A 13,669-nucleotide genomic window follows, 5' to 3' on the forward strand; every position below is an offset into this window, starting at 1 on the left:
CACTCTCCTTGTCTTCCAACTCTCTTACTGGTATCTCAGCAATAACAACTTCCAGTTACTCTGGCGCAATGTCTCCCTCCTTTGTTCTCCAAAATACATCTGCTTCCTTTAATGTTCTCTGAACTCCTCAAACCACCAGCATCTCTTTGACAAAATCTCCTCCTGCATTGAGAACATCTATCTCACCTCTCCCTTCTCCAAGGTCATCATTCTCAGTGACCTCAATGCTCATAACCCCTCAAGGCTCTCACATTCATCCCATACTGATGCTACAGGTACAGAAGCTAAATCCTTTGCTACTCTCAACATTTTACTCCAGTTTGTTTTATCTTCTACTCTCATTGCAAGCTAACACACAGACACCCCAAACACCTTTCTCTTCTTTACCACAAAACCTAACCTCTACTAAACCAAAATTGTCTCTGTGCTTACTACATCACCCAATCACGGTCCTAACACAGTTGCTTAACACACCATCACACACATATGATGGGTTTGTTTGAGTTTCCACCTATCAAATGCACTCAGCAGGGTTTGGTTGCACCAGGGTTATAGTAGAAAATACTTGCCCAAGGTGCTGTACAGTGGTATTGAACCAAAAACCACATAGTTTAGAAGTGGACTTCTTAACCACACAATCATATCTATTAAAATGTCTGATGTTCATTAAAATCCAGTCTTTTCTTTAGTAGAGTAATTCTTAGAAAACTATGATTCCTGCCATAAAGAATTACTAATAGAGTCACTAGTAACAAATCATGTAAACTAAAAGAGATTATAACAAGACAAACCTTTGCTATATTTTCGCTCTTTTGGAAATACTTTGAATTATTCTCAAATCCGATTTGGTGCCGATGTAGTACTACTTTGGTTTGGTTCCACAGATAATAAACAACATCAAGAACTACAGTGAGGTCAACTTGTGCTGGCTGATAAAAATGAAAAAAAAAAAGTTTCAAAATAGAAACAACTTATAACACATTAAAATGATTGATTATCAGATAATCTTTTGTCTTTAGTATAATACATCATATTGTGGTAAAAGCAAAAAAAAAAAAATGAAGAGTAATGGTGTTTATACATAGACTCTCCTTTCATAGACAACTGATGAGGGAGGTATAATTACTTGCTAAACAATCTGCCAGCCTGCACAGATGATTTGTTTATAGTGATCAAATGTTTGAGCTGTACGGTTAGTTCACTCTCTCCAATAAATCAACATTACCTGGGCAGGTGCATGATGTACCTCATGTCAATTGACAAAGCAATCACAAAGTTACATGAAATGAAGTGTTTTGCTCAAGAAAAAAATGGACTACCTAGTCTGGGAATCAAACCTACAATCTCACGATCATGAGTGCAACATTTTAACTACTAAGCCATGTGATCTCACAATACACAATGATAATAATGTTACTTAATTCTATCAGACACTGACTATTTTAATGTTCATTATGATACTACCGAACATTTTGTCTTCCTGTAATCATACACAGTCTTTGCACAAGCCCAATCTCTGACATGAAAGTGATTGTCTACAGTCTTTTCAGCCTCATCCATCTCATAATATTTTTCACCATAAGAAAACTACTTGTCCTTCTGGAACAAAGGAAGATGACAGGATGATTTTCATGAGGGACTCGCTTGATAGTCAAATTTGTCCTATTCATAACAACAGCTGCAGAACAAAACTCCACAAACCAATGATGCTGACACAGAATGAGTGTCTACAAAACAATTTTGCTGCTCTATATGCATCATGGACAAACCCAGCTGATGGTATTTCCTGCTTTGTATAAGCTGGCAGAATCATTAGCACGTCTGACAAAATGCTTAGCAGTATTTCGTCTTCCGTTACGTTCTGAGTTCAAATTCCACCGAGGTTGACTTTGCCTTTCATCCTTACAAGGTCGATAATTTAAGTACCAGTTACACACTGGGGTCAATATAATTGACTTAATCCATTTGTCTGTCCTTGTTTGTCCTCTCTGTGTTTAGCCCCTCGTGGGTAGTAAAGAAATAGGTATTTCCTGCTTTGTAGAAATTTTCTTGAGCCAGCAACACCCACTAGCAACACAGTTAAGTCGGAGATTCCTGTTAGTTATCCATAGTTCCTAGACTGGATGTTGTCCAGAACAGACCAGCCCATCGATTCTCAGAAACACCTAGAGCTTTCTTGAAAATGTTGTTGCTTTTCCCCAATACTAATACTTGATAGAATGCTGACTGCATTACCTGATTGGTATAGAGCTGTGAGTGCCCTAGAACATTCCAGATACCAGATGCCTGGTATTGGTCATTGCTTGACTTTGGACTGCAACTCTGTCAAGATGATGGGTGGTGCAAAGATGTGCCTGACAAAGCATGACCATGCCTGCGGACCATCTAGTAATCTCTGTAAATGTAACAGTCTCAGTGCATGTCTGCATCAGCCATGGCATCTCATCACAGAGGATGTTGAGAGCAAATGAATCATCTGATGAGTGAAACACATCACTTCAACATGAAGCATAAGAGCAGATGTTCCAAGCTTGTCAGGCAAGAAGTAAATTAAGGCACAAAATGCAGATAATAATATATAATGGAGGAAGGGCAGCAAGCTGGCAGGATTGTTAACATGCTGGGCAAAATGCTTAGTGACATATTTTCCATCTTTACATTCTGAGGTGAAATGCTGCCAGGGTTGACTTTGCCTATCAATAAAATAAGTACCAGTAGAGTACTGGGATCAATTACATCAACTTGCACCTCCCTGAAATTGCTGGTCTTGTACCAAAATTTGAAACCAATATATAATGGAAGCAGCATAAACTTTCACCAAGTCTACCCATCTTTTCAAAGACAGCTTCTTTTCAACCCATTTTTAAATGAGATGGATCACCTTGCTTGTAACTCCATCCTTGTTCCTATCTACCTGAAGGTCTGAACTGAACCAGTCCCCAAGCAACTTATCAGAACCCTCTATCTAGAACTCAGTGATGCTGTCTGATAGCCTAGATTTGTTTTTGCATGTACCAAGCTACAAACCCATTAACTTGTCTGGGTTATTTTTGCTCCTACCCAAGTCTCATATTCCTCTAGAATGGTGCCAACTACCTCAGTTTTCATGGTGGCAGACACTATTATGGTGACATTGTGACATTGTTGGCATACAGCCTTTTTTTATATCCCAGTTTGAATGGAAATCCCCATAACAATTCCAATTTCTGCAGTAGTGAATCAAGAATCAATACATAGAGAAGAGATTAGAGAGGACATCCTTGACAAATTGAGTGCATAATCAGAAATGATTAAAAAAAGTGGCTTATTGCTCTGACCACTATACAAATTCCACTGTGCACTGAAGTGATCCAGCCTCTAAAGACAAAACCAAAACAGGTAACTTTGCGGATAGCCATTAGGTAATTATGATTGACTCTACTAGCCTTTCAGTTGATCTAAGTTGACGAGAGTTCCACCAAAAACAGGTTTACTACCTACTTTCTCTAGAATGTATCCTGAAGTGGAAGTTTTGGAGGAGAGATCTGGTTGCAAATGTGCATGTCTGTCTTCCCATCCACACTTTCAATGGCAAATGCCAACCTCTTTGCTAGCATCTTAGCCAAAAACCTTAAACTCTGCACTTACCAGAGTTATGGGCTGGAAATTATTAATTACACCCCTATTACATGCATTCTTCTTCAGCAGTACCACCACTTTCAAACTTACAAAACTGAGAATTCTCCCATTCTGCCATCAGTTGCAGTAGATGTGTGTCAAGATGTCAATGAACAACTCTGACATGTATGTGTATAGCTTGTAGGCCAGGCCATCCAAACCAAGTGATTGCACCTCATGCAGATGTTTATCATATCCCAGCTTCTCACAGCACTCTGTATTTTCTGCCATATACCATGACAGGCTGCCAAGGTAGGTACTAAATCCACATCTGTCTACATTCCATTTCTTACCCCCAAACAGTTGAGCAAAGTGACACTAGAAAACTGTACATTAGTCTGTCAAAAACTAAATTATGGCTTTCTTATCATGCTGCAACTCTACCACCTGGGCCCATCAAATGGCTTTTGTACTTTCATGACCTAAAGCATGAACATTAATTCTCACAATGCAACTTTGTTTCACATTGAAACCATTATCACCATTTGAACATGAGTTGCAATGCCTTTTCTAATCACAAGTGCCAACTAAGCCTTCTGCTACCAACCACTAAAAACAGTTACATCCACTCAGCATGTTGATCAGGTCAGGAGGAACGTTATTAAGTGGTTCTTGGCACCACTAAGGTCAAACATTTCATCTGAACTATGCCAAACCCTTTCCCATGAACAATGTAGGTTATGATGCCCCAGATTGGTTTCAGACAAGTTTCTACATAACTGTAGAATACTGCTCTTACAGGTCTCCTCCGGAATTTAATCTAATATTACTTAGCAACTTCTTTACATCATTCAGATATAATGGTAATAAAGTTATTAGGTGCTGTGTTTAAGAAATCATTAACAATTAGTTTACAAGTCATGGTGCTGGTGCTAATGATATTAGTATTGATGATGGTATTTTCTCAATGTTTGGTTCTCTACTTTGTTTGTTACAGTTGTTGCAGTTACTAATTACAACAGAGTTAGTCAAAGTAGTGGTAGTGAGATTGTGTTACTCCTATGACTGTTTTCTTATGCTTCTTGATTTTTCTCAAAGAAGAAGAAAGTATGAGAAATCCTGTCCATAGCTGCTATTCCAATAACCATCAACATCCTCCTTGTTGAACATCACATTTGTATGTTGTTTTTTTTTAAAAATATGTCAGTTTTAAAAAACAGCATCATACATCTGAAGGGCCAAAAATATCAGGTAACCAGCCACATCTCTAGAAAGTTGATTGGATTAACAAAATGTTGCAATAATATCAACAAAGTGTTTTCCTTAAATCTATAAACAAAAGAATGAAAAGACTTACATGCAGATTACAATAAGTCACTAGGACAATAACAACAACAACAACTTACACAAAAATTGTTTGTTAAAAGAGACTTCAGAACTTGAGTCAAGGTGAGTAAGTCGTCAGCACCAAGTGCACTATATCCTGGAAATATACAATGATTATATGAACTTTTATAGCTTATCTATTTACATACATAAGTTTGTTAAAAGTTCTATGATAGTTTATGAATATTAAACTGAGTATCATATTAAATTCTGAAATATCCAAATTTGGGATCAAGTCCAGTTAATGAATTTAGAAGTTACAAATTAAAATATAAAGATATGCTATTACAAATCATATTTACAGAAGAAATTTTAATTATTAATGTATTTGTTTCATATTTTTAACAACATAGAACTCAAAAAACAATAACTCAGATTAGGAAGCTTAAAGAAACTAAATTTTCATTAACACAATTGCTATAATTGCTATATTCTTAGGCAGACAAAAAAAAACATCCATAAAATGGTTGTTTTTTGTTTAAATCCTTGTTTTATCTTTTTACTTTTACTTGTTTCAGTCATTAGATTGTGACTATGCAGGGGCATAAGAAGAATTTTTTAGTCAAATGAATCGACCCCAGTACTTATTTTTTTTAAAGCCAAGTACTTATTCTATTGGTCTCTTTTTGCTGAACTGCTCAATCACAGAGATGTAAAGACATCAATACTGGTTGTCAGGAGGTAGTGGGGGACAAACACACACACATATATGATGGGCTTGTTTCAGTTTCCATCTACCAAATCCACTCACAGGGCTTTGATTGGCCTGAGATAATAGTAGAGGACACTTGCCCAAGGTATCATGCAGTGGAACTGAACCTGGAATCATGTGTTTGGGAAGCAATCTTCTTACTACACAGCCACACCTAAATACTAAATGATCATACATTCTTATTATTAAGCACATTTTGAAATTTCAAAATTTAATATCAACTTTCCCCATCTTAATAAACCGTACCATCTTTTACTTCCCGATGAGAATGAACAGCTTAAGGTTACCTCATTTCCTTTTCTAAAAAGATAAATAAGAACAAAATATATTGGCTGTATTTTAGATTGAATAACACTGTATAACACGATCTTTGTCCTAGGGTAACAACTGTTATTTCCTATTTGTTTACCCCTAAATAGTGCAAAATGGCTAATATTTTTTTCAAACTTTTGTTACATTTATTCATTTTCCAAAGAATCCCTCTCAACACATGGCTGTGATGCTCTCCCACTACTCCTGTTCATCATCAGAGATGCACATATTGTGAACCTCTAAGGGACATGCTCAAGTGGTTAAGGTCAAGCAACTGACAAGCAAATGTTTGGTACTGAGCAGAATATTTGCAATAACAATATTTCTGCTTCAGTAACTCAGCACTGAATCTCTCTGAAGTGGAATGGAAAATAGATCAGTTTCAAAATATTGATGTCCAGGTCACAAAAGCAAAATTTTCTTTGATATCTAGACGAAGAAAATTTTAATTTTGTTATGCAGTGTAATCAAAAACAAATTGAAACATTGGTTTTTAATAAATTGATTATAAAGTTAGGTTCTCAAACTGGTAAATACTAATTTCCCACCACAAAAAAATATGAATAGGAATGGCTGTGTGGTTGAGAAGCTTGTTTCTCAACCATGTGGTCCTGAGTTCAGTCCCACTGTGTGGCACCTTGGGCAAGTGTCTTTTATTGTAGCCCTGGACTGACCAAAGCCTTGTGGGTGGACTTGGTAGGCAGAAATTAACAAATTAGTTTTCTATTTACAATGAAAAAGTTGAATAAAAAAAAATAGATGCAGATAGTGTATTTAGTTGTCTTAAGATAGATAAAATTTTAAATAACCTGACGGTGTGGGCTGAAGAGGGTCAGAGATATCAGCCTCATAATCATCCTCATTATCAGCCTCAGGAGACGAAGCAGATGCTTGTGCTTTTCGAACTTTTCGCCCATGTACCAATTTCTCCATTACAATAAGAAGCTGTATGATTTTAACATCCCAAGCATATCTTTCATCTTTAATTTTCTGTAGAGAAAAAGAAATTTTTACACACACAAAAAATTATAAAATATACCTAGCACAACAATGGTTTTACAAGAAAGAATGAATGTAAACAAAATAAATAGAAGCAGAAATTACAGCAAATTTGCTAAAAAATTTAATTGAAAATATTTCTATAAAACTTGAAAAAAATTATCAACATTAACAAGTTAAATCTAAAATGAGATGTATTGTTTTTGCAAATGAGTCAACTGCTTATGTATACTGCTTAAATAATAGCATCATTTTAAATAGTAGGATTTTCTCAGCAACATATCTTGACTAGTATGGAGTTCCCATAAGCCTTTCAACTTATCCTGGTCAAGGCATGTTCCTATTGTCACTTCATATTCTTTCAGTAGAGTGCAAACTATCTCAGATTCCATGATGTCCAACATCATAATGATGATACCCACAAATGCCAACACATCTCTCCCACATCCCAACTTGAGTGGAAGCCCTTCAACATTTCCATTTTCTGCAGTAGTAGCATGAGTCAAAATGTCCAGAAGTGAAGAGAGAAGAGCCTATGTGGTCATTTATTCTAACCATCAAGTAGATATTGCTGTACATGACAATAATCCAGACTCTGAAACTTAGACTGAAACTGTCTGTATTAAAGAGAGCCATTAGCTAGTGAGGTTGACTTGTGCATTTTTCATTGATATAAACTGATCAGACCTGCCCAAAACCAGATTTGTTACTTACCCTGTGATGTATTGCATGAGGTAATGATTATTAAAGATAGATCTACTGGGAACTACACAGATCTTTGCATGTCTAATGACACTTCGTATTTTCAAAGGACTTAGCCAAAATTTTAAACTTTGCATTCAGCAAAACTGATGGACTGAAATTATTGATGTCATACCCCTTGTTCTAACAATAATAATTTTTTTATGCAGGCTCAAAGTCACATATTTTGAAAGAAAGGACTCAGTTAATTTAAATTATACTTGAATGGTACTTATTGTATGAATCTCAAAGGCAAAAAAGTAATGTTGATATTTATTGAATTTGAACTCAGAAAGTAGGGAGATGTAACCAAATACTACAAGGGCAGAGATAACTTAGGTTTAATTAATCAGATGTTGACATTCAGTTTGAAGTTATTCTAAGTTAATAGCTAAAAGAAAAAATAATAGGTGGGAAATGAAATTTCAGACTGATGCAGTTCTAAGGGAGAATAATGAAACTAAATGCTTAGTAAATGCAGTGTCACATAATACAGGGAACCACTGGAACAAGCTTAGCTGTATAACAAATGTTGATTTAACAAGAGATTATAGACCGAAAGAGTAAAATATTATTTCATGACAAGCTGTTATTTGAAAAGAATAGACTGGTTTATCATGTTGAATACTTTGGGGATCTAAATGGAATTTGTGAGGAGCATGGATGGTGTGTAGCAGATCTGTTTTAAATGTGTAAACACTATTCATGTCTAGATCATGTTTGTGTTTTGTCAATAATGTTAGATTTTTTCTATTTTGAAACATATGCTAAAAACTAAAGAATAAAAGAAATACTTTATCATTTAACAAGCTGCTTATTAAGTGAAATTATAACAAAATGTAAGAATAAATTTTTTTTTCTGTAAAGAACTGACATTAGAATTATATTGAATATACTTTTTCTTTTAAGAAGCTAAAACTGATATGTAAAGTCATGCCTAACATTTTCCAAGATTTTGGAGTTTAAAATAATAATCAATATATTTAAATAATTAATGATATTTTTTCAAACTGAACTCTACTTCAGAATAAATTTATTTCAACATCAAACAATTTATTTATAAGTTTCATCAAAAATTAACACTAAAACAATGAACAGATAATACCTGCAAAAATTCTGCGAAGTTAATAAAAAATTCCCATTGCTCATAACAGAATGCCAGGACAGTAAGATGAAATACTGCTTTCATAGGTATTTTGTTTTCTCCTACAAAGAACATAAAACAAAAAACTAAAATGAACATAAATATAAATAAATTTAACAATTATAACATAGGAAAAGGATGGTAGAAATATAGAGTAAAAACCAGCACTGAACATGATAGAATTATCCTTATGTGAGATTCTTGGTTATTGTTGATGTGAATAGGTCAGTTAACAAATGTAGAGTTCAATACAAAAAAATAAAATGATGATAATAATTGTGTATTTGAGTACACATATTGGTTTTTGGGCCTTGTGCCATTAGTAAAAAGGATTATTCATTCATTGAATAAATAATTTTGGACAAAAACAGAAGCAATCAAAATGAATTACATGAGAGTGAGATATATTTATAGGATATTAAAGTAACATTTTGGAGAAATTAAATAAAAAGACATATGAATACCAAGTATTGCTAATTCTAAAAGCGAATTATCTTCAAGGTGGACAACGTTAGTGAAAATATTGGTATAAGAATCTTTTCTTGAGCGGTTAGCTGTTATATTTCCTAAAAAGGCAAAAGAATATCAATTAGAAATAAGCATACTGCACCATTAATTTTAATTGATTACTTAAAAGAGAATGCTTTCTTTGTCGTTAGAGATATTTACATTATTCTTTCAAGACGGAGAGGACATGTCTCTACACCAAGTCTTATCCTTACTTGGCATATTTTCTTTTATTTAACCCAGTTTTAATATTATTCATTCATAGCATATGTCAATCCAAAACAAATATGTTTCCTTGAGAGGAATGGGGTAACAAAAATTGTAAATATACAGGACTAAATATCTTGCAGTATTAAATCATGTTTCTGAGTTCCAATACCATGAAAGAAGAAAGACCAGCAAAGTAAAAGTACACAACTGAACACTGCAAAGCATTTTGCCTGACGCCATACCAATTTATTAATCCACTGACCTCAAGACCTTAATAATAATATTTCTTTCTTTCTTTTTTTTTGATGCTATATATTAATTTCATTTGATGAAACTTCCTTTCAAATCAGTTTTGTCTCAGCTTTCCCAACAACCTTCTACTTATTCGACACTATAACATATGATTTGAATATGACTTAAAAACAGGATTTTAGCCACTAAAACATCTGGATAAAAACAATCTGTTTATACTCAAACTTTATTACTTCTTTGTCATAACACCAACAAAAATCTTCAAGCTACAACTGGGCTGAATGTAGATATTGTAAGTAAATCACATATTTGCATAGAATTAACTTGGTATCACGAGTATGCTGGTATCTTGAAAATACCTCACAGAGTGATGACTGCTCTGCATAGTTATGGGCTGCCCTTTAACAAGGCAGAGTACCCGCTCAGCCATCCTGCCAGGGATACTGCAAAGTCATGAGGCTAAAGGATGGCAGATTGTGAAGAGCTCAACTGAGCTAACAGTGCTTCTTGCATTGATGTTGAGTGGAGGAATCCTAGAAGATCAACAGTCCAGATCCCCAAGTTCTATCAAGAGAGTAACTGCAACACATCCATAGGGGTGTATCCATGGTTGTGTAATCAGTTAATGAAAGATTCACTATGATTCAGGCTCCCAATTCAAATTCATAATAATGGAATTGGATGGTGACAGAGTCATAAGAATCTGTGAAAGCAGTGAAAGAAAAAAAAAACTAGGTAACAAACTATTTTGTATTTTTTTCTTTAATCATTTTATTTAGGAAAGAGTGACTCAAGTGCTATACTCTCATACATTACACTCATACATTAAAACCAAAGAATTACAAAACTTGGATTTCACTAACCTGAGACTATTTCTTTGGCAGCAGCAAACAGTTCTAAACTTACATCGTTTAACTCCATCTCTCCTTGGAAAACACCACCTGGTGTTATGAGACGTATGTGACTGTCACTCAGACTTTCCACGATAGCTAAGAATTGTGCTGATTCACTATCAAACATCTCAACTAATAACTTTTCTGTATTAGTTCTTGGCCAAGACAACTGAAAAAAAATTCTTAGATGTGAGTTGTTTTTTTTTTTTTTTGTTTTTTTTTCATAATGGAAATATATCCGGGGTTTGTTTTAAGCCAATTGGACAGATTTGTTCAAATTGGGCCCCGCACCAAGAGAGGACCCTGTACACATGCTCAAGCAGAGGATACTATGATGATTTTTTAGTGAATTATTGTGGCTAATGGTGGAGCCTCAAGCTCTTAACACTTTTTGGCTGGGACTGGCAAACTACATGAAGCATAAAACATCAATCTTCAGCTTTTGTAGAGGAGATGGCCCCACTGATAATTTTCTAATTGAGCCAAGCACCACCTAGTGCCAGTCCTGAATATAGTACATAATGGATTGATAGTATATGTGTGCAAAATTACATTTTAAGATTCTACTTTTTCAATCCATCTGAGTAACAGGTAAAATACAAATAAACACATTTACCTATTCATATTTAAATCAAAATATCTATATATTTTTAATTACATAGGTGTGGTTGAGTGTTTAAGAGGCTTGCTTTCCAACAACATAGTCTAGGGTTCAGTCCCACTGCATGATACCTTGAGCAAATATCTTCTATTGTAGGCTATGACCAATCAAAGCCTTCTGAACTGATTTGGCACACGAAAACTGATAGAAGTCCATGGTGTATGAGTGTGCACATGTGTGTGTATGCAGGTGTATATTTGTGTGTGTGTGCGTGTGCATGCATACGTGTGTGTGCATGCGTACGTGCATGTGTACATATGCAGAAGGGAAAAAAGAGAGAAAATAGAAGGCTTCTGACAATGTAGAAAGTTTATATACATCCATATATATACATGTATATATATATATATATAATAGAAATATTAAAATTACTAAGTCTCTCTAAAGGAGATTACAGCAGCGTTACTGGATATTAATAGTTATCGCCATACTAATATGGCAGTCTATAAATATAAGACTAAAGCTGTCGCTGATTAGCTCCAAGAGGCCATTGCCTCTAGCTAGCTATATGACGCATGAACCTGCGTCCATTACAACCTTCGAACAGGGGAGGTCAGCCGCTTCACCTTGCTAGTCAGACATCTGCAGACATGTTTCAGGGTTGTTGCCCTTTATCAATAAACGAACACCAGCTGTGAAGCAGTGGTGAGGGAGAAACACTGAAACATGTCTGCAGATGTCTGACTAGCAAGGTGAAGCAGCTGACCTCCCCTGTTCGAAGGTTGTAATGGACGCAGGCTCATGTGTCATATAGCTAGCTAGAGGCGATGGCCTCTTGGAGCTAATCAGCGACAGCTTTAGTCTTATATTTATAGACTGCCATATTAGTATGGCGATAACTATTAATATCCAGTAACGCTGCCGTAATCTCCTTTAGAGAGACTTGGTAATTTTAATATTTCTATTATTGAAAACAAGTGGATGTATTCCACTGTAACTAGGTAAATGAAATCTTCAAACAGACGGTCAGTAGCAACACCTGCGGGTCTGACTACGCTGCATTGATAAAGGGCAACAACCCTGAAACATGTCTGCAGATGTCTGACTAGCAAGGTGAAGCGGCTGACCTCCCCTGTTCGAAGGTTGTAATGGATGCAGGTTCATGTGTCATATAGCTAGCTAGAGGCGATGGCCTCTTGGAGCTAATCAGCGACAGCTTTAGTCTTATATTTGTAGACTGCCATATTAGTATGGCGATAACTATTAATTTATATATATATATCTATATATATATATATATATATATATATATATATATATATATATATATATATATATATACATGTATATATATAGATGTATATGTATACATGTATATGTATAACTGTATATGCATACATGTATATGTATACATGTGTATGTATAGATGTATTTCTATAGATATAGATGTATATGTATACATGTATGTGTAGATGTATATATATAGATGTACATGTAATGTGTACATTTATATATACACATATATACATGCATACATATATACATGCATACACAGCCAGCCCCCACACACACATACATAGGTGCAGGTGTGGCTGTGTGGTAACAAACTTGGTTCCAAAACGCATGGTCCTCAGTTCAGTCCCACTGTGTGGTAAATTGGCATGAGTCTTCTGCTATAGCCTTAAACCAACCAAAGCCTTGCCAGTGGATTTTGTAGACAGAAACTGAAAGAAATCAAATGTATGTATATGTATCTATATATGTAAGTCTATGTGTGTGTCTTTGTGTTTCTCCCTCACCACTGCTTCACAACTGGTGTTTGTTTATTTACATCCCCATAACTTACAGGTTTCACAAGAAGAAACTGATAGAATAAGTACCAGGCTTATCAAAATAAAAAAAACACTTGGCAGTGTCTCATATTTTTGTTTGCTCACTCAGTTGTATCTATCAATTTATCTTTGTGTGTGTGTATACATATATATATATATATATATATATATATATATATATATATATATATATATATATTATATATATATATATGGATTTTGTAGACAGGAACTGAAACAAATCATTTGTATATATATGTATGTATATATGTAAGTGTTTTATTTACATCCCCATAACTTACTGGTTTCACAAGAACAAACTAATAGAATAAGTACCAGGCCTATATTTATAAAATTTCATCTTCTTACAAGTTACAAAGACCTCCTCCATGGGAACTTAACACCCACAATTTTGTCATTTTATCCAAGCAAAAATGAATACAGTTGTGCTCTTGGAAGCTGTAGGGTTACCTGAACATAAAA

The 13,669-nt window shown here is 34.8% G+C and overlaps 1 protein-coding gene across 1 annotated transcript in view; it reads right to left on the reverse strand.

Moving 5' to 3' along the window:
- Positions 1–13,669, reverse strand: part of LOC115210519 (cilia- and flagella-associated protein 54-like) — a 229,776-nt gene that overhangs the window by 187,277 nt on the left and 28,830 nt on the right. Inside the window, exons 8-13 of the mRNA XM_036502203.1 lie at positions 10,724–10,922; positions 9,356–9,457; positions 8,853–8,953; positions 6,817–6,997; positions 5,004–5,080; positions 792–929 (exon numbers count right to left, since the gene is read on the reverse strand). Of these exons, the coding sequence (XP_036358096.1) occupies positions 792–929; positions 5,004–5,080; positions 6,817–6,997; positions 8,853–8,953; positions 9,356–9,457; positions 10,724–10,922 (798 nt within the window). The remainder of the gene's footprint in view (positions 1–791; positions 930–5,003; positions 5,081–6,816; positions 6,998–8,852; positions 8,954–9,355; positions 9,458–10,723; positions 10,923–13,669) is intronic.

This window comes from Octopus sinensis, linkage group LG4 (assembly GCF_006345805.1).
Source record: "Octopus sinensis linkage group LG4, ASM634580v1, whole genome shotgun sequence".
Taxonomy (NCBI): domain Eukaryota; kingdom Metazoa; phylum Mollusca; class Cephalopoda; order Octopoda; family Octopodidae; genus Octopus; species Octopus sinensis.